This window comes from Abramis brama, assembly GCF_963993115.1.
Source record: "Abramis brama genome assembly, chromosome: 8".
NCBI classification, from domain to species: Eukaryota; Metazoa; Chordata; class Actinopteri; order Cypriniformes; family Leuciscidae; genus Abramis; species Abramis brama.
The window spans coordinates 9,675,847-9,698,242 of NC_139970.1; the positions used below are offsets into that span (position 1 = coordinate 9,675,847).

General features: G+C 37.4%; 1 protein-coding gene across 5 annotated transcripts in view; it reads left to right on the forward strand.

Annotated features, from left to right (window-relative positions):
* Positions 1 to 3,673: 3,673 nt before the first annotated feature.
* casp10 (caspase 10, apoptosis-related cysteine peptidase) overlaps positions 3,674 to 22,396 on the forward strand; it is a 31,137-nt gene continuing 12,414 nt past the window's right edge. For 2 of the 5 annotated variants that reach the window (XM_084121841.1, XM_084121844.1), the window contains exons 1-2: positions 14,642 to 14,773; positions 21,722 to 22,020. In XM_084121841.1, coding sequence (XP_083977967.1) covers positions 21,725 to 22,020 — 296 coding nt within the window. In that variant the 5' untranslated portion in view covers positions 14,642 to 14,773; positions 21,722 to 21,724. Of the gene's footprint in view, positions 3,815 to 14,641; positions 14,774 to 21,718; positions 22,021 to 22,396 lie in introns of those variants that run through there. The other 3 variants (XM_084121843.1, XM_084121840.1, XM_084121842.1) reach the window with 3 other exon arrangements.

Here is a 22,396-nt window from a genome sequence, read left to right on the forward strand (position 1 = left end):
CTAAGAGCAGTAACCAAGATCTAAATGATTAGTGACTCCAGTTATGAGCTTGAGACACGGACAACTTTACGTGTAACATGAACAAGATTTTATTAACTAGTCTAAACACTTAAACTACTCTAACATACACACACATACATGCATACAGTTTACCAAGGGAAAAAGAGCTGAAGCAGAATACAGGAAAGCAAGAAGTTATAGCATTGTTTGAAATTCAGCAGATCAACAGCCTTGAGCAAACCATCAGTTTAGTTCTAACACGCCCTTCTTTAAAGGGGTAAGGATACTTAATGTATCAAATAATGAGACTAAGTTTGATACTTGCATGTCTCGCCCATTTGAATTAAACCGTCCTGATGCAATTTGTTGAGGCTCCAGTTGATCTTTGCTGATGTGGTCTTGATGAGAGAGAACCAGTGGTAGTCAGAGGATCTTTGGTGAATGGAAAGACAAGGCCGCAGCCTGGCACAAGCTTGGTGGGTCCTTAGAGGCTTCTAGTTCAGCATCATCTTCATGTCAGCATTTCAGAAAGGGAGTAAGAGAGAGCTAAAAGCTGATCAGTGACTTTAAAGCGTGAAGATGGCACAACCTCTGGAGGTGCAAGAGCCAATGAGAAGATTTCCCTTTGGAGGGAAATTTTACGACCCTTTGTGTTCTAGCAGGGCATTTGAATATGTACTTTCATTGGGTGTTTAAGAAAATAATCTTTAAGATTCTTATAATACTAATGCATCACAAAGTTAGCAACATGTAATGTAAATTAACAAATCGGAGACGAAGATTGGATTTTTTAGAGACCAAACATGCCGCACATATAATGTTGGTTAACCATAATATGCAAAGTCTGAAACATTAACCCAATTGAGTTTACAAGAATACAAACGCCACATAAAAGGGAAAATCATGAGATGGGAAAATTAGATACATGTTTACACATTTATCAAGTGGTTATATATAGAATATATATAGGATTAACAGGGTTTTTATTTCTCTTCCTCTGCAAGAATTTAAGTGAGAGTCACAGCTCTCAGGACATTCTTTACCGTCGTAAAACCCAGTCTCAGTGTGTGTCCTGTAACAAGACACTGCGTCCTGCCAGTGTGTTAGCTTCATTTGGGGAACGTTTCACAGGCCTTATTTGGGAGAGTGAGTTTGCTGGATTATTCATTAAATAAATGAATAATTTGTGTGTGTCTGATTGGTCCAGACGCTACAGGTGTTCAGGTCATCTTTTCTCCTGACAAAATCAGTGTAATGGCAATAACTCCATCCGCTGAATGTAAGCTATCATATTCCTAGCTTGCCTGCTGCACTGGTGACCTCATGTGCCTCTGTGAGTTGTGAAAATTAGGAAAATAAATATAAGAATTATTGGATTGTTGGATATCAAATCAGTAGGGGTTGAGGAAGTGGTGAGGCCAGAAATCTGAAAGTGGGTGGACCTTGGTGAAATAGGGTGGAGTAGTACCTCTTTTTTTGGCATATATATATATATTAGGGCTGTAACGATATGTGATATGAAACCGAAATCGCAACACCCAGATCCACAAACTTCTGTCGGGGTGAGAGAAGGCAGAATCGCAACACACCCCTTCCAACTCCCGTTATCCTTCCTGTCCAGATCCAATGCTACCACATCTTTAAATTACCATTAGTATATATGTAGACCTACACCACAAAACTAGTTGAGGATTAAAATTGGACAATTCCAGCATTATTGACGTGACATTTAAGTTAAGTTACTTTATTGTCCCCCAATGGGGAAATTTGTTGTGCAGCAGATAGCATAATACAAATCACACACAGTCACACACACAATACAGAGATTGCCTATCTTGCAGGCATAGTTAAAAACAATAAAAAACAGTAAATAATCAATAAATAGTATGTCGATAAGTTATCTATGGTACTTTGTAGAGTTAAGAAGCAGAATGGCTGCAGGTACAAAAGAATGTTTATATCTGTTGGTTCTGAATTTTGGGAGTTTAAAGCGTGATCCAGAAGGCAACATCTGAAATTCAGCCTGTAAGGGATGAGAACTATCTGACAGGATAGTTTCAACCCTTCTTTGCATCTGCTGCTGATAAAGTTCCTCCAACCCTTTCTGCTTAGAACCTGTAATGCAGCTGCTCACCTTAATTAACCTGGAAAGGGAGTTTTTTTGTTTTACAGTAATGGACCCATACCAACAGATTAAGGAAAAGGTGACAACTGACTCAACAAAGAACCTATATAAAAGAGTCATCAGAGTCTTGCCCACATTAAACTTGGCCAGCTGCTGGCCTTTCTTGCAAAGCAAACTAGTATTTGGCTCGAAACACAACTTATCATCAATAATATAAATACTTATAATCTTATAATCCTAAATACTTATAATCTCTAACAACCTCTATTTCCTGATCATTTATACTAGTTTTTACAGTGTTTGTGACATTATGCCTAAAATCAATACACATGTCCTTAGTCTTTGATGCATTCAGTTCAAGAAAGGCTTCCTGACACCATGTAACAAAATGGTCAATAATCGGACCGTGTGACGTTTCCTCGTTGTTCAGTAAGCTGACAATAACCGTATCATCAGCAAATTTCACGAAGTGTCGGTTCTCAGTCACAGAGCGACAGTCACTGGTGTACAGAATGTAGAGGAGGGGGGAAAGAACACACCCCTGAGGTGAGCCAGTTAATGTGTGGGCCAGAGAGGTGGCTATTTACTCTCACTCGCTGGGATCTATTTGTGAGGAAGTCTAATATCCAGCCCACAAGGTTGGCCTCCAGTTGGAACTGATGCAAGAGCTTTCAACCAACAGGTGGGGCTGAATGGTGTTAAAGGCTGACGAGAAGTCCACAAACAGTAGTCTGGCATGGTTTTTGCTTCCCTCAAGATGTTTAAGGATGAGGTTGAGTACTGTTACAGTTGCATCCTGGACCCCTCTATTGAGTCTATATGCAAACTGTAGTGTAGTGGGTCGAGAAGGCAGTTCGTCCTAAATGTCAGTTCTCTTTTGATCAGCTTTTCAAAGGACTTCATCACAAGTGACGTAAGGGCTATGGGTCTGTAATCATTTAAATTCTTTGGGTGGCTATTTTTTGCAACAGGGACTATAGTTGACTGTTTCCATAAGACAGGGACCTTCTGTTGGGACAATGATTGATTAAAAACATAATTAAAAATGGGGCATAGCTGTTCTGCACAACAAGAAAGAACACAACTGCCAATGTTGTCTGGACCCGGACTTGTTTTGGCTTTGCAGTATTTAAAGGTGTTCACAACACTTTGTACAGAGAAACAGACAGCTGATTGGGACAGGGACAGTAAAGACTGTTTTTGGCCAAAGATTTCGTTGCTAAAATCATGTTTATCGAATATTGAATACAATTTATTTCATTCTTGGGCCAGTGATATGTCTGAGGTGAAGCCCTCTGATGCCACCTTTTTCTTTGTTTTATCATTTAGAGTCTATATTGATCTGTCAGACACATTAAAGAGCCACAAAACGGTATTTATTTTTTAAATTTCGTTAAAAAATGACCAAATTTGAAAGTTGAGACTTTGTTTCATATTAAAAGTACCCTGGTCTGTTGAAAAAAGCTTGTGGAATATTATCAGCCTTACGTTTTACACCAGTACTATTTTGGAGAGATGATGCCCTCTGTCTTTGAGGAGGAATATCGAAAACAAAACAAGGAAGTTCAGAAGAGGCGTGTCCACAAACTACTTTCGATCTGTAGTGTAGAAAATAATGTGTTACAAATATTCGTGAATTAATGTGTTACAAATATCTTCACCGTGAATACTATGTGGACTTCACTGAAGGTAAGAACAAGACTGGATCGTAACTTATTGATCACCTTTCTGACATGAAGCCTTGCAGTCACGAGATGAGTCACTTACACGATCGTCAACTAACTTCATCTTTGCAGCGACACAGAAAACACCAGTTTATTAATAAACAATTAAATGTCTCCTTGCTATTTTTGACACATTCATACTTTTGCCGGTTCTTTGTGGCAAGCTTTATGCGTGCGGTCGTGCGCTTGAGTGCGGCTATATGTACACGCTCATAGCCTATTTTAAGTAATAAAATTAATATAAAGGGGCGATTTGTCCACTATCAGAACAAAGCATGACAAATTCAAACTTTATTTCATTTTCTCCGTAGCTTGAACACTCACTACATTAGGCATAAGAGAGTTAGTTAATGCTGTCAATTTAAAAGTACAATATTATGTTAGTCCACAGCCCCCCTTCCCGCGCTGCTGACTTTGCATGATGCTGTCCTGTACATTTCCTTGCCCTGTGCTCTGTGAAGAACGAATCAAAGAAAACATTTCTACACTTGAAATAAGAAGCTAATAGTCAGGGGGCCAATTCTGAAAAGGGCTTCCGTTAAGACTTTTGCGGACATGTTTTGGTACAAGCTGTCACCCTATTTTTTTAGTTAGAAGACACCCATAGGTAAGATATTAGGGTGGTTGTCAAGCTGAATTTTTTTTGTGTGACTTGTACAAGCCATTGACCTATGGCTAAGCCACGCCCCCAAACGCGATGAGCCAATCACAGTGCGCATAGCTTACCCAATACACTCGGACATTCTCTGCTTCCACGTCCATTGAAATGCATTGCAGTTTAGTCAGTTTTCATTCGCTTTTATCTGTTTTTTCTTGTCATTTTAAGTTTAAAATGGTCAAACTCTGTGTATGGGGTACATTCAACTCCAACACTAGGTATCCTGAGAGGCTGGGCGACGGTGTGTATTTTTTACCCTTTCCCAAACCACATCTCAACCGAGATAAGTGTCTGCTCTGGATTAATTTATACGGTAACTTAGACCACAACGCCAACTAAACGTGGATAAATTAAACAAGGATGTCTACATCTGTTCTAAAGTAAGTCAACAACATATTTGAACGTTATCTTTAACATCTCTAATGTAACGTTAGCCTAGCTTCTAGCTGCATTGCAGTTTGACAAGAGTACAGTTTGACAAAAGCACAATGTTGTGTTTTACACAAATATAAGTTAACTTAGGCTAAACACTTTGCAGTTTTAATGATGTCCTGTATGAACAAAATGGAGTATGTTTTTATGTTCCACTGTGCGATCGCGCCCGCGCCTCTCTCTCTGGCACACACACACACACACACATTCCAGCATTGCGCAATCTTGACATCGCAGCCTGTTCATTATGCTGCGTTCACACCAAACGCGAATAGAGCGTCAAATTCGCGTGTATAAAGCAAGCGTTTGAAGCGAAATAGCACCAAACTATAACGTTTACACACTGACCTGTAATGTTAAATCTTTGCCTGGAGCTGAAGCTTTTCATCGACCTTCTCAAAATAAAATGATTAATATAACCCTCCAATGCATAGTTAAGGCCCTTTTGGTGACTTTGAGATGAAATATAATATTTCTGTCTCCAAAAATCATCAATTGCCTCCTGTGAAATGTCTCCTACTGTGACAGCTGCCACAGCGGCTGTTACCGAATGTTGACTTTTTGTCCGAGTGAGTGGAGGGGGCGTGGCTTAGCCATAGGTCAATTTCAGGCCAATTTTTTGGTTTCCTGCTCAACACGACATGCCAACAGTAAATGTTGAATATCTCCACAACCACAAGGACCATATTCATAAAAATGGTATCAAATGAAAGCCAACACTCATGGGATGTCTGCTGAAGTGTCATTAACAACATTTATTGTACAGTGTAAGAGACAACAGAACTAGAAAATGAAAAAAACAATCTCCGCCTAAAGAGAACCAGTTTTCAAAGTGAATATCAGCTTGGAAACATAACCTAGTATCCCAAAACCTCTATCAATCAGTACCCATATCTATGGGAATGAGTCAAGCAAAGTTTAAAGCTTGTAGGGAGAGACAGTGCAATGCTGCACAAGTTATAATACTTTAATGTCAAGGCGGAAATTTAGAACTGTAGATGGTGGTCTATGGTGCTATTTGACTTAATTAGTGTACCAGGTTGTAACACAAATTATATTTAATTGACATATCACTATAGTTATTAATTCCATCCTAACAAAACTGCTCTCTCACTTCTTTAGGGTTAGGGGTTAGTAACTAGTTGGCAAATGTATGTTTTCCCCCATCAAAGCAGTGGCTCTCAGGTTGGCAGCCAACAGACCATGTCCATGTGCTCAGTCTGAGTCCTGGTCAGGGACACAAAAGAAGAATTTACTGTTTTGATAATGAATACCTTCCCAATACAAAACATGCATGCATGTGTTGGGAACTTATTATTCCTTCATCGAAGCAAAAACCAGGAGACTTGAGATGGATCTTATAAGCAGAAGAGATTTATTCTTCCAAGTCTGTAGTCTGTAGTTCATCATCAAGACTAACTCAAGACAGTTGCCTTGCAAATTTATAGACATTTAAGGGGAGGGATTTACATTGAGGTTGAACAAAGCATGCAAATTAGGTATACAGGTTAAGCAACCCGCCCCAGACTCCAGCGTGTTACCAGTCTCAATCCAATCAGCATAACCATTCAAACGCATATGTGCTAATCCAATCAGCCTAACGATTCAACGTCTGGACTGTGGCTCTGGCTCCAAGAGCCATTAAAGACAATAGGTTAGCGTCTCCGTGATCTGACTCATTTAACTTACAAAGGAAAAACAGGTCGGGCAGGAATATCTTGCTGTAAACTCAATAATCACTTTCTCAGTTTATATACTATCTAAATTAAAACCTCAAATGCTAAAATCAGTATTCTTCACTGTGATGTTATGTAAGGAAGCATATCTGAAATAGATTCTTAAATTTGTTATTCTTCAGTCCCCCTTTGAGAGTTCTTAAAAACTCTCACAAAATACAAATTTAGACACTTAAAAGTTCATTCTTGTAACTTGAGAAAGTTACAGGCATGTATAACTTATTCTGTGTTGTGTCCTTGATTTGCATGAGTGTCATAGTTCTTCTCAAAACCATAACTGTTGACACATACGACGCAGGGTGTAAAATGTCGTATAAACTACATGATTACACAGAAAACCATGTAGCATAAGAGTGGAAGTCTTGAAAGTCCATGGCGCCTGAAAAGCTGTGAAGTCTGTTTCCTGTAGAGTCCATTTCCCACGTGGAGTCGCTCTGATGACTCGTCCCTCATGAGGCTTGTTCATGGAAATCTGAGGTAAAGCTTTACACCAGGTTTCTGCTTGCGAAGACATCAAAACATACCTGCAACACAAGAAAACAAAGAAACGGCAGACCAGCAGTATTCATGCATAGACTTCATTCTTCCATAAGTCATTTGATCGTATAGTGGTTTTACGTCTAACTCTTATCAAAGTAAAACTTCAGGTGACCATATAGTTTTTACATATAACTATATTACAGTAAACATTGTGATCGTATAGTGTTTTTTCTTTTCCTAATCTTAATTGATTCGACACCTATGGACCAGTGAGGTGGGGATAAGAGGGGGGGATGAGGAAATCTTCACCACAAGGTTTTGCCCCCAAGGCCTGTTGCACTTCAGTTCTTCCCTGGGCTCCGCACTGGTCTGTGTGTCCTATTCTGTCCCTGTGTTGTGTGCACACTGTACAGTGTGAGAAAAATTGGCACATTTCCATTCTCCAGTGAAACATCAGTCCTAATAAACATCATAACAGAGGATGGTTGTCTGACTGCAATATTCTGTGGTATAACATTTACGGCTGTGACTCTACTTAACCAGGGTTCCCCAAAAGAAGGCTGAGACAGTCACGTTCTATTAAACAAAAATCAGACTTTCATCTTTGTTGTGCTGGCAGTTGCTTGCAAGATTTAGTGACTTCTTTTCACTTTCAAAGCGTTTCTTCAGACGGGAAATAAAAGTCACATTTGTGCCATTTTATCTTTTCAGTTTCTGTGTCTAGAAACTCCTCAATTCTCTCCAGGGTATCAGCATACTCCACATCTTGGTGTTTCACCTGTTCATTTGCTCTCAATTTAATACACTTTAGCCCATTCTCAGAAGGATTTCTTAGGGCTTTATCTTGGCTGTATTTTCCATATTTGTCTTGACAAATGAAACATTTTTCCCAATCAATATTTCTTCCTATTGGTTTTTCTTTGGACGCTAGGCTTACAGCTCCCTCTGGATCCATGTTATCTCATCTGAAGGCAAAGACATTTTTCACTACACTAGTCTGATTGGTTTCTAAGTGGATCACTACAATGTCCTCTGACATAAGCTGAGGGCTTTGCTATCTAACAAACTGGTTAACACTTTTAGCTATAGCAGACTGTAAAATAGGCTGCTGTGCAGCAAATAAATTAAAAACTAAATATTTCCATTACACATCTGCACAAAACTTAATTTACCTATTAGTAAGTAAGCTAGTAATTATGAAAGTAAATGAGCCTAGCTATATGTCTGGTAAGTATAGCTAGTTGGAAAACAGTTTAGCTTACCTGTTTCTGGCAACATTTGATGGTAGAATCTTGAGGTAAATGTTTGTGTAGATAAATAGATCAAGTTAATCTGTTGTGTGATTGTGTGATTCACTCCTTTATAAAGTTTTGTTCAGACTGTACTGTTGACACCTGCTGTGATCATCTTCTCTGGATCTGCTGCCAAATCACAGCTGTGACACAACAGTGCCCCTTGTGGTGTGATACTCTTGTGGTATTTATTGATTATTATTTTTTAATGATCATGCTTGCACATAAATTGGATTATATTGCACATTTGGCCAAAATTACAGTAGGTAACATGGAATAAAATGGAAGCACTTTGGAAAAAAATCTGCCTTTACCACTTTTAAGAATATAGTGTTAAAATGGACAAAAAAACATTTTCTAAGCTGACAACCTGGCTAGAACACATGTTGAGGGGTTAAATATTAATACTAGATAGGTAGTATACTTGAACCAAAAAGTGTCCAACAAAGTTTTAATATCAGTTTTGGCCCCCTGACTAATATGTTGTCTGTGAAATTTTAATATAATTTTTCGTGTGAAGAATGCTACAATTTAGCGGGTAGAAGTTTGATACTGTTAGACTTTGTGTGAGAGCACTTTGTGAACTACAACTCTTCGCTGCTTTCGACGGGAATCTGAAGAAAGAACAGCCCATTTGGTTTGAATGGTGACATTTGGGTACAAAACACACAGGCATCTCGAGCTGTCTCCATAGATTATCGCAGCATTAGCACCGTGATTTGACAAGTGGAGGGAAAATATGTTATGGGGTGACGTCACATAGGCGACATGTAGTCTTTCTCGTTATGTCTTTTCCACAACTGCTAGCCGAAGAATCATACAATATACTGTCAAACTCGTAACATGAAAAATTATATAAAAAATTCACAGACAACATATGTTCACATTCATGGCACAATTCAAACGGGACCAGAAAATAATTATTTTCTCACATTCACTTGCATTGACGATTTTTCAACCTAGAGGTCCACTTGGGGTTTTACGGATGGGCGGGACTTACCAGCTCTACAGCCTACATGAAAAACCTGGGGGAAAAAACAGTTTATTTCATTAATATGTTTGATCTGTTGTATTTATTTGTGCTTTTGCTCGTAATTTGATTAATTGTTCCTATTTTATTACGTAGCCTTCTGTTTAAATGAGTTAATCTAGTAGCTTTTGGTGTCATAACCTTATTTTTATGGTTACATGTATCAAAAATAACGAAAACAATACATTTATAGGCCCATTTTCTTTTCTTTTACTTCATTCTTTTTTTGTGGGGCCAGTGAAAATTTTGCCAGGGCAAGTAAAATTTTAACCACTGGCCCGACGGGGCCAGTAGAAAAATATCCTTAGCATTGAGTCCTCAGTGGTGAGGCCAGAAATCTCCAAGTGAGTGGACCTTGGTGAAATAGGGTGGACCTCTATTTTTTAATTGTCTAATTGTCTTTATTGTCTAATATACTTGACTAATGAGCGTTTTTGAACGAATCTCTTTAATAAACTATTAAATAAAAATACATTTGTATCAGTCACTTGACGCCATCTACTGGTGTAACAATGTAATTAATACAATAGGCTATTTGAAGTGTCCAAATGATTTACTTCAAATGATTTAGGCCTGCTCCATTTTGATCGCTCCCGTTGACATCAGTGCTTATATCTGACATATAAACTTTTGTCCATGGATAATACTTGCAAGTATTATTCTATAGGCTATCCAATAATTTGAATTTCTTTTAAACACTTTTTTGGTATAGGCTTGCTTAAACAACAGATTTAGGCTATGCTAGATATTAATAGCTTATTAATAGAATATTTAATTAGACATTATGAACTAAATAGTCTGAAAAAAAGACCTGAAATGCAATATGGGACTTGAGTCTGTTGAATCTGTTCATTAAGAACGTTTTACTAGAATAAATCAGATTTTCCAAAGCTACAAACAGAGCCCATCTACGGAGAGCCTGCCCACTCCCTATTAAGTCCTATTGTACCGAATTTTGGTTGTAGTTCCACTGGGGGCAATCGCCCATGAGTGCAAAATGAATGGGAGTCTATGGAGCTAGACGGCTAAATTTGTCTCTTTCATCCGATTGCCGTTGAGAAATCTCAGATTTGATTCTAGGTTTTGCAAGTTCAACATGGGTTATAGGTCAAAAGTTGAATGAACGAGTACTTAAGTCCTTTTGATTTCTTACAGGTTGAGTTGTTGTTGCTCATAACACGCTAGCATTCTGCTAATGAACGCTGATTGGTCAGTGAAGGACTGATTACGACCAGAGATACCGCTTGATGGCATCATGTCATCCGAAGCGGGACCAGAAACAAACAAAACAAAAACTCTTCTAGCACGTGTATTTGCCTGTGTCAGCTGTGTTGTCGATGCCTCGAGTGAAAAGAAAGTGCAGAGTGCGAACGCACCAGAGTGAGTGAAGGATTGCCGTAAAGCAGTATCTCTGGTCGTACGATGTGTATGACGTCATTGACACTTTAAAAGACTTTTTTAAGCAAATAAGTGACTCTAAAAAATCTAACACCCAGCAGCAATGTGTAATTTCTTTGCATCTCCTTTCGAATACAACATTCAAATTACTAGACAAAAAATTATATCCTGAGAAAAGTGGATTTTGACGGGTATAGCGCCATAGACCTCCATTCATTCTGCACTCGTCCTGTGAGCGCCCCCATATGGAATCAGAGTGGAACTGCAACCAGTTCAGAAGCCGGAAGTGTACTGAGAGTGAACTTCTCGCCTTATTAGACATTCTCTGCTACAAATGAGAACGGAGGAGTGCCGTTTAAAACGAACTGATTCACTCAAACAAATCGAGGACTTCGAGGAGCTTTGAGCACTGTGTGATTGATTCGGAGGTGCAGTTTGGAGCATTTCAAGATGAGAATTTGAGAAAGCATTTGCAAAAGTGCTGTAAGACAGTGCCTTTGATAGTTTGTGGGAATGAAGAGCTTGGTAATGCACTTTCTCGACGGTCCCTTGTTGACTCTTTGACGAGAAGAGAACTTCTTTTAAAGGAACACTCCACCGTTTTTTGAAATAGGGCTTATTCACCTTCTTTCCTACATTTAGATAGGTGGGCAAATGCATTTTTGTCTCAGTGCATGCATTGTTTTAGTTTGACAGGGTCGGCGCTAGCTTAGCTTAGCTTAATGAATGGAATCCTTTGTTGCCAGTTAGCATGTCCTGAGTAAAAGTGATTAAATAAAACCCCACCTAATTACTTCTTGTGGCCTGCGTATTCACAACGAGTACAAATAGCGATGCAGATTAACACTAGGCGATTTCCTAGGCAGATATTGACTTGGGACTATATTAGGGGGAAGCACAGGCGAAGCACTGCTACTTGGGCTCAGAAATATCACGCAACACATGAAACCCCACGACTTCCGTCAACATACCGGCGTGAATAGTAGCTGGCTATCAAATCTCAACTGCTTGATTCTATCTGCATTATGAGACTAAAAGGAAATAAGATATTAAAAACAATAACATTATGATTTTCTGTAAAGCTGCCTTGAAACAATGTATATTGTGAACAGCGCTATATAAATAAATTTAGGCTAACTTGACTACACCAAAAGATTTGGAAGCTCCTATAATGACACCAATCTAGAGGCAAAAATCATCTTATTCATTTGTAATACACCGTATCAGTGTACTCTTGATAAATAATTTATTTTGTAAACTGAATATAAATATAAAATATTTCATTGTATTGCCTTTCTTTTTACTTTTTTCTTTTCAGGGAAATTTGAGTCAGATGTTGTTACTCGTTTTCTTAAAAACTCACCCTTTGATGAAATAATTTCATCAAAATATCACCATGAAAGTTTCCAGTGAAAATCTCACTTTCATGATGCATCCGATAATCTAGGAATTATATAATTTTGAGTCTTTCTGAATCTTTCCGAATCACCTGAATCAGCTTCCTGTCTGGCAATGTAAACCCCAAAGAAAATGAGGTCATTCGGTGACCTCAGTGACTCCATATCGTATTCAGTGACTCCATATCGTGACTCAGTGACTCCATATTGTGACTCAGTGACTCCATATCGTGACTCAGTGACTCTACTTGTTCTGTATTGTCTCCTGAAACAAAACACACCAAGCAATCACTTTTTGTTTTATTTTACTATGAGAGAGAGAGAGAAATAAGAAAACATAGAAAAACACTGAATACAACATAATCAGTTATTAATATTTTGTTGGTTCTCTCGTTTTTGCATGTATTCATAATTTCTTTGTACACAGCCTGGCCAAAAATGATGTCTGCACAATTTGCCATGTTTCCTTGCGTGATCACAAATAATACAACTGACTCCAAGCACAACTACACAATAAGCTTACAAAATCTTTAACAAATTTTAAATAATATTTGAACATCAATTCAAGGCCGGACATCAATTTTGGCTGATGTACAATGAAAAAAAAGAAGACAATTATTCAGTTGCTTTTGTTTAAAGGAATTGTTTTTCATTCCTTTTTGACTCCAAGCCCCTGCTATAATACAATATTCAAAGGCTTTCACATCTAAGCTGATCTGATCTTTGAAGCTTTAAAGAGTGTTTATTGCAGAACAAACTCTTCTCTGACTCTGGCTGGATTATTCACTAAATTCCAGTAAATTCCAGTAGACCAATCGTTTCGCTAGATAAGACCCTATACCTCATAATTCCTACATTATCGGATGCATCATGAAAGTGAGATTTTAACTGGAAACTTTCATGGTGATATTTTGATGAAATTATTTCATCAAAGGGTGAGTTTTTAAGAAAACGAGTAACAACATCTGACTCAAATTTCCCGGAAAAAAAAAAGAAAAAAGAAAGGCAATACAATTAAAGTCCGCGTGAACCGGAAGTTGCAAACGACTTTTCTCCAGTGTTGTGACGTATTTCCCAGTGAAACGGAATATTGAACAGAGGGCAGGGTTTTACTCTAGCGCTCCTCCTCTCCATCTCTGCTCATAACAGACTAACGGTTTGAGGGGAGTGGTTAAGCGTTTCCCAACCCAAGTCCTCAAACCTACGTCATCAGGGAAGGTCCTCCAATGCAGAGGGGAGGGGCATTTTTAGATTTTGATTAAAGATTACGAAGTCAAAAAATTTTTTTGTGTGGATTGACTTGCATGGATGAATTGTTCACCACAAAACTATCAATTTAGGCAAACAAAGTAAATATGGTCAATTTTGATTTCATGTGGACTTTAAATATTTTATATTTATATTTAGTTTACAAAATAAATTAGCCTATTTATCGAGTACCCTTGATACTGTGTATTACAAATGAATAAGATGATTTTTACCTCTAGATTGGTGTCATTATAGGAGCTTCCAAATATTTTGGTGTAGTCAAGTTAGCCTACATTTATTTATATAGCGCTGTTCACAATATACATTGTTTCAAGGCAGCTTTACAGAAAATCATAATGTTATTGCTTATAATATCTTATTTCCTTTTAGTCTCATAATGCAGATAGAATCAAGCAGTTGAGATTTTTAGGGTTGCCAACCATTCCGTATAATACGGAATTGTCCCGTATTTGACACATAAAAGTCTTGTTCCGTATTGAACTGATACGGAACGCACTTTGTTCCGTATTTTTGAGAATCAATTCAGTGCAAATCCATGACAGACACATAGCCTCTAATATATGTCAGACTATGAACGAAGACATTATTTTGTAGGCTATGATAAGAGAAAAAAAAACAAGACGGTGCGGTAGATTTCTCCCCCTGTTTGTATGATCAGTAGCGTTTTTAACATCTTGGAACATCATCAGAGAATGCCCTTTTAATTGGTCGTTTCAGTCATTGTGAGTCACGTATCGTAGCAACGATGACGACAAGTGACAACAGCGGGAAATGTAAAAATGACTACCTCCGAGCAGCCGGCGAAAAAGAAAAGAGCATAAAAATATAGAATCAGACCCCCCCCCCCCCCCCCACATATCTAAATGTAGGAAAGAAGGTGAATAAGCCCCATTTAAAAAAACGGTGGAGTGTTCCTTTAAACTCACATTGCGACATTCATTGTAGAATTAAGCTTGAGGAATATTATCAGCCTTCTACGTTTTACACTAATACTATTTTGGAGAGATGATCCTTTGCCGTTTGTCTCTATGTGTGAGGAGGAATATCGAAAACAAAACTAACCCGGCATAACTAAACTTGCATTCTGGGCTGTCTTATAAAAATCAGGGAAGTTCACAAGAGGCGTGTCCACAAACTACTTTCGATCTGTAGTGTAGAAATTAATGTTACACATTAATATTCGTGACAGAGCCTTGATATCTTCACCGTGAACACTATCGACTTCACTGAAGGTAAGAACCAGACTGGACCGTAACTTATTGATCACTTTTCTGACATGAAGCTTCGCAGTCACGAGATGAGTTTTGCTCACTTACACGATCGATGTTGTTATTGTTTTTCTAAACTGCGCTGCATAATATGTGTTTTATTGTTGTTATAGCCTACTATTTTTGAGACTGAGTATTGGATATAGATTATTTTGAATCTATTCACCAAAAAGATTGATTAATGAGTAGAAACTATGTGCTAGGAAGTGGCAACATTGTGTGTGTGTGTGTGTGTATTATGAGTGATTTATTTATTAACTTAAAGTCACCATGAAATCTCAACTTGTTTGATGATGTGTTTTCCGACGCGAGAGCAACCTGTCACTCACGTGACGTGAGATCAGCAACAAATTCCGGAGGACAATAGGCTTGTTCGACTTCATGCAGCGCTGCGAATCTAACAAATCTGTATTTTTATAACAGTAACACCTCATTCCATGTAGTCAAAAATCGCAATGTTATAGTATGACATGTTTATCAAAATAAAACTGATTAAAAACATAGACTCCTACATTGGTATTTAAATAGCCTACTAGGCTATAGGCTTATGTTATGTTTATCACTTTATTCTTGTAGTCTACAGACAGACACTGATAAAGTATTGAATGATAATGTTTCTGAAACATCTGTTTCACCTTCCGGTCGATCGGTTACGACCACACCTAAAATCAACAAAATCAAGTCCCGAAATCAACTATATTTATTTTATAGTGTAAGTCGTGGGAAGTTGAAATTTTAATAATTATTGTAATTAATATGGTTATTATTCAGTATTTCCATGAATTATTTCAGACATCTTTGTTTTCTTTAATACCTAGGCCTATAGGTTAAGTTAAATCATTCAATTTGCATTCATAGTGTTGCTAATATGACATATCTTTAGTTAAAAAATGGGCAATTAAATATGTATTCATATGCATAGGCTATATAAGCTACAGAATAATTGTACTTTTTATATGAATCTCTTCTACTGGGATTCTTCTTTGCCTGTCATTTCAATTATTATCAACTAAATTGTCAAAATTAAATTAAATTCTATTTATTTCCTATAATAACACATTGGCTGATGCATCATCCTCCTGCACATGCTAAACTTATATCTAAATATGTTACAATTTAAAGTAAATGCACATTGTTCTTCAGGGGGAATCTTCCCATGTCTGCTTAACCTTATCTCACCTATACACAGGTGAAGTGTGACACACACAACTGTGAGTCAGAGTGACTAACACCAGCGTTAAAAAGTAACAAACAAAGTTGCGAAACTACATTTCTTCAGTAGCATGTCAGTAGTTCAGCTTCAAAGAAGTGTAGCATTTCCAGTAACAAACTACTTTTCCTACCAGGAACTAAAGCGTGAGCAAACCATCAGGATGAGCTGAGGGAATAATCAAACACTCACCTAGATCGTCTCTCTTGTTTAAGATTTGTGCTTTATTAGCATGACAAATACTCTTACTATACATTCATATTTCCTCACAGCATTTACAGCTGACTTGCATATAGAAAGAATAGACAGAATACAGTGTAAAAAAGGAAGAAGTTTCACCTAAAGAAAAATGGAAATACTACAAATAAAAAAAAGAGTGATCCATATTCTTGCATTCACCTAGTAAGAAGAGCAGTTATTGTGTGTGTGTGTGTGTGTGTGTGTTTTCTTCTGTGTATTTGTGCAGCTAACACAGGTTTGTCGTGATTGCAGTGTAGACCTTTCTTCCTGTGACGGCCACATTTTCCTGTGCGAGTTTCTATTGTGTGTGTCAGCAGAGTTTGTCTCTTGTTTTCAGGTTTATTATTTTTTCTGTCACAGTGTAGTCTGCAATGGTGAACGGTTTAGTCTTTTTAGTGGTCAGACAATGCTGTATTTGATTGTACTTTGTTGCTTTGAGTTTCCCAGTAAGTGATATAATGATGTAAATGTATGCCTTGTGTATATTTAGCATTTAAGATGTAATTTGAGTAAATCTGATAAGTTTGGCAGTATTGTACTGTCCAAAAAACTACATTTAGAAAAATTCCATACAATGAAAGACTATTATTATTATTCCTCTTACTACAAAACTGATATAACATTGAAAAGAGGGTTAAACTGCCCAAATCACTGCCAAATTATGAATCCTCTATACCCCAGTAAAACGTTTGTGCATGATTATGGATAAACATTTGTGCATGATGAATGGGTAAAAAGGGAGTCTCACTGGCTTCCAGTATGTGCGCTTTACCACTGTTTGGAATATTAAAATAAATCGTACTTTCTCACACATTCTCGCCCTCATAAAGAAAATTAAGAGAAGTCCAAAACCTGTTATGCATAAAATGTTATGCATGCATTTTGCATACAAAATGTGTACATGTTTACCTTGAAATGTGTATAATGTCTAGAGATTAGTTCTTGCTTCAAGGACCGAGACCATCCTGAGGCCTTGGCCCTTAAAACAAATCTGATGGTATTACAATACCAATAACTCAAGTTTATCACTTAGGAAATTGGTCAAGCAACTTTTTACAACTTAGTGTTGTACACTAAGTACACTCAACAATAATCTGTAATAAACCAAAACTAAATGTTGCATTATATCCTACTGTTATGTTAAAATGTACATTTTTAAATAAAATCTAATTCACTTATATATTCTCTCACTTTAATCCAAAAATAAAACTTTTTTTTTAAACATGATAAATTCTTTTAAGAAAATTCTCTTGTGAAATGGCATGATGGGCCAAAAACCGGGTTGAGCGTCTCTGGCATAGAAGGCCTCGCAGGCAGGGGCGTAGTTTGTGGGGGGGTTAGGGGGGAGATAACCCCCCCAATATTTAAATCTATGCATTACAACCCCCCCAATATTTATACCATGATCACATGAAAAATATGCAGAATCATTTTTCAACCCCCCCAATGTTCAAACCAAATCTACGCCCTTGCTCGCAGGCTTCATCTTTATCTGTATTCACTACAGGGTTGCCTGTGGATGTGATTTAAGGCCTAGATAAGTGTAGTGTTATGCATGAGTTTTGAGGTTAGTTGCTCATGTGAATATGCTCTGTATTCCCTGGGATCTGGATCTTCTCAGGATGGTCATGGATGTAGTTTATTTCAGGATGAGGTTCTCCTGTTCACTGAGCCCAGCAGAACCAGGGGTCTCATTTATAAAACTGTGCGTAGGATCCTTACTAAAAGGGTACGTGCACCCGAAAGCCAAAAATGGCGTATGCCAAAAAATATTTTTAAAACCTTGTATAATTATCTTTATATTCCCAGTCAGCGGAAGATATGCGTCTCCATCCCGAAATAACCATTTATGGAGCTTACAACGCCTTGTTTTATTATGCATATCCTCATCTGCATATGCATATTCATCCACGTGATACCATGTTTAAGGGTACAAGACATTAGGAAAATATGAGATACGGATATGCCATCACACTACATTGCTAAAAATTATTTAGTAGCCTATCCTTGCCTTGTTTGTTAATAAACAAATCAAATAGTATAAAATACATTTCAGAAAAAGCTTTTCTCAATCTTTTCCACTGGCCAAATAATATTTTTAATTATATTACTCTATTTTTAATGGAAACAGATATGCCTTATTGTGCGTTATTGATCATTATTTGAGTGAAAATATTTTCTCAGACCATGAGTTCTGCTATTATCATGCGCTAAGCAATCCTCTTTGTAGTTAAACTTCTCAGTAATGACTTCATGTAATATTGTATTGTATTGTATTGTGACTTCATGTAATGTAATTTAAGTGCTTATCTCCATTAATGAGAATGGCATATTTAATCTAAATGTGTATATCAGATATAAAACATAGTTTAAATCATTTATTTATTTAAACTGTTATTGTGAACATGCACTGTATTTATGATTATGACTCATAATGAGGATTTAAAGTGGTTTTCCTTCATCTGCCGCCAGTCCCTCAGTTCACCATCGGTGTCTCCAGAGTTTACTTACAGGTGCGCAGATTCTCCCGGCAAATTTGTTTTAATAGATCACAACCTTTGTGGCCAGGTTTATAAATCTCATCAGCTTAGAGCAAGCGTTTGATGTCCGTGTCATGAAGAATGAGACCAGTGGCTTCAGATCGAGCCAGACTCCTTGCCAGTTCGATATCCTTGAGCGTCTAGTTCACGAATGCCTATCACAATACATATCCGTCAACTCCCTCTACCTTCGATTCCATTCCAATCTGGGAATTCGTCCTTCCCACTCCACGGAGACTGCTCTCCTCACTGTCCAGAATCATCTGGCCAACTCCTCTCATGCTGGCCTCTCTTTAATTCTCATTCTCCTTGATCTCTCCTCTGCCTTTGACACAGTCGATCATCTCATTCTCCTCTCCACCCTTTCCAACCTCTGCATTTCTGGAACAGCCCTACGCTGGCTGCACTCATACCTATTCTCCCGCACCTCTGCTGTTGCTTTCAACAGCTTCACTTCTCCCCCCTCCCCTCTGACTGTTGGTGTTCCCCAGGGCTCTGTCCTCGGACCCTTGTTATTCTCCCTGTCAGGGCCGTGCACAGACATTTTGAGGGGCAGTGGCTTAAACCAAAAAAGGGGGCACTATAAGGAGTTTGAATGAGGCAGTATCATCTTAATACAGAAAATTAAAAACAACTATTTTATATGGGCAATAAGATTACAATTAGGATTTAGTGCAAAATCAAGTTATGTTGTTATAATTACTCTTCCAATTAAATAATTCAATGTCAATGCCAGTTTAACTGTCTGATGCTCAGTGGGTTCTCACTCTCTGAGCTGCCTCATCCTATGGAAGTAGTATAGACATTTAATTTAATATTATACACTTAAAGTATAAATTGAAATGATATACAGGTTACAACAGTTATAAAGTCACACCGGGGTAAAATGCGCATTTGACTTAATTCTCTTTTATACCACTCAATGGCACAAATTCTGCTCAGCACTTTTTTTCATAAACGCTTTTGATGATGGACTTGGAAATTTGGCTGATCATTGACTTGATCAAAGTTGATTCTGTGCTAATTTAATCTACTATTTTATGTATATTTTTTTTATGTTTTAGACTTATGTAGCAATTTAAATACAAAGATCTCAAGAATCTTGTTTCTGTATTTTTAAAATGAAAATTATGACAGATAGCCTATATTTATTGAACAAACATTTATTATTTAATTTATCAAAATAACTCCAAAATTGTTATAAACTTTACTAAAGTGATTGGTTTGAACAAGTATCAACTTAGACATTATTAAAAGCATATTAATTTAGCTTAAGTATTTTTATCAATACTGTGTGTCTTACCATGCTGGTTTTACCCCGTGTGTACCTCCTTGCCACCTCATACATTAATAAGATTTTTAAACAAACCACCTTTCTGATTTATTTTCACACAAAATCTGTTGCTCCATAAATTTTCAAACATTGCTCTGCAATCATACACTGGGAGTAGTGAAAATTAGAATTCTTGTTCAATCAAATTATTTACTGATCTAATCTAATATAAATAACACTAATAAATAAATCACAAATAAATAAATAAAATTTTCTGTTGTTTGCAGATTTTGTAGACAAAAAAACAATGCCTTCACAAAATTAGAAGAACAGAGTGAGAAAGAGCAAAGACAAAGCCTATTCAACATGGCAAAAATTGAATCAAAGTTCTAGAAAGCCAGAGGGTAAATCATTATGTATAGAATATTTAGCAGACAGTTTTTCACACTTTAACTCCTGTAAATATATTTCCCATTATAATCAGTTGCCTTAGTTGATAGTATCTATCTATAACATACATCATATTTATAATATTTTAATGAGACCATATTAACATTATACATAATAAAAAGGTAATATACTATATATTATCTAAATGTGTTCTAATCTAAATTAATAGTACTTTAGTATAGTAGGTTACAAGGTGGCTAACGGCACAAAACACATTTGCTTTTCTTCCAAGAACATGGATGTTGCACGAGTTGTAACTTGTTAGCACTATTTGAAGACCAGGAGCAAAACATTTTGCGACAGAAATACAAAAACATATTACCAAAATACTAATTTTGTGGATCGACTACTGTCTGTAATGTGGATTGTAATTTGTAATCGACCTGTGAATGGGACGAAATTCTATTCTGAAACTGTCGTCGGAGAGCGGGCACATGCTTGTCTACGAGTGACGCTGCGGAGCGAGCAGGAAAACACGGAGCGGATTAGCGGAATCAGTGGATCTTTAGCGGAGCGATAACAGAACGTTTTTATGGGAATCTTCTGGAGGGTTAGGGAGGGGTCGAGAGGGGCACCTCAGCTGATGAGGGCAGAAGGGCAGTGGCTCTAGCCACCGGGCCACCCCCCTGTGCACGGCCCTGCTCCCTGTACACCTCACTTCTTGAAGCTCTAATTTCTTCATTTAATTTTCCCACCATTTCTTTGCTGACGACACCCAGATTTCCTTTGCCTTCCCTTCGTTCACCCCTGACCTTTCTGCCCGTATAACTGCTTGTTTGGCTGCAATCCAATCTTGGATGGCTCGCCAATACCTCCTTATCAACCCATCAAAAACCGAAATCCTTCCCCAAAATTATCTGCCAATTGGGTAAGAAAAATAATATTAATTCAAACAGAAACAAGGTTATTTTTCTTACCCCATTGGCAGATAATTTTGCTTGGTTTAAGCAAAATCTCACTTAATTTAGATTTTTTTTCCTCCAGAAAACGACATAATATCATATGGCATTTTACTACTTTAGTAAATGCATCTTATTTTTAGATACTTGGACTGGAAACAACACAAAAATACTTAGTAAGAAAAGCATTTTTTGCTGTGTAACGTTTCTCTTTGGTGACTTTAAATGAAAAGTTGACATATCAGCATTACGCAAACACCAACAGCACTGTCCCACAGCAGAGCTTGTTTCTGTGAGCAGGAGATGGAGTTTCAGAAGGAGCTGTTACGAGTTCAGGACTCTCTCACTGCCGATGAGCTGCAGGACATGGTGTTCATGTGCTCAGATCTCATCGCTGCTAAAGACCTCAGCGCTGTGAGCTCAGGCACAGAACTCTTCCTTCTTCTGGAGAAGCAGGACCTGCTGTCGTCGGAGGATCCATCGCTGCTTCTGGAGCTGCTCAGGATCATGAAAAAGAAGAGCCTGATCCGCAATCTGCACTTTGATGCTTTCACGCAAACTGACTTCTCAACATTTCCTCAGCATATCTCCCCGTACAGGTGAGGATGCGGCTGTTCGTGATAGACCTTATTCAGAGCAGCGCCACACTGCAAAAAATGCTTTCTTAATTAGTATTTTTGTTTTGTTTCCAGTCCAAATATCTAAAAATTATTACATCAAGAAGCATTTACTTGAGAAGTAAAATGACATAAGAAATTATATCTTGTTTTCTGATAATTTTTAAAAAAAAAAAAGTTTTAAATTAAACAAAATTATCTGCCAATGGGGAAAGAAAAATAATCTTGTTTTCCATTCAAATTCAGATTTTTTTTCTTACCCCATTGGCAGATAATTTTGCTTGTTTTAAGCAAAAATTACTTAAATGACTTTCTGTTTATCTGAAAACAAAATAGAATTTCTTATGTTATTTTACTT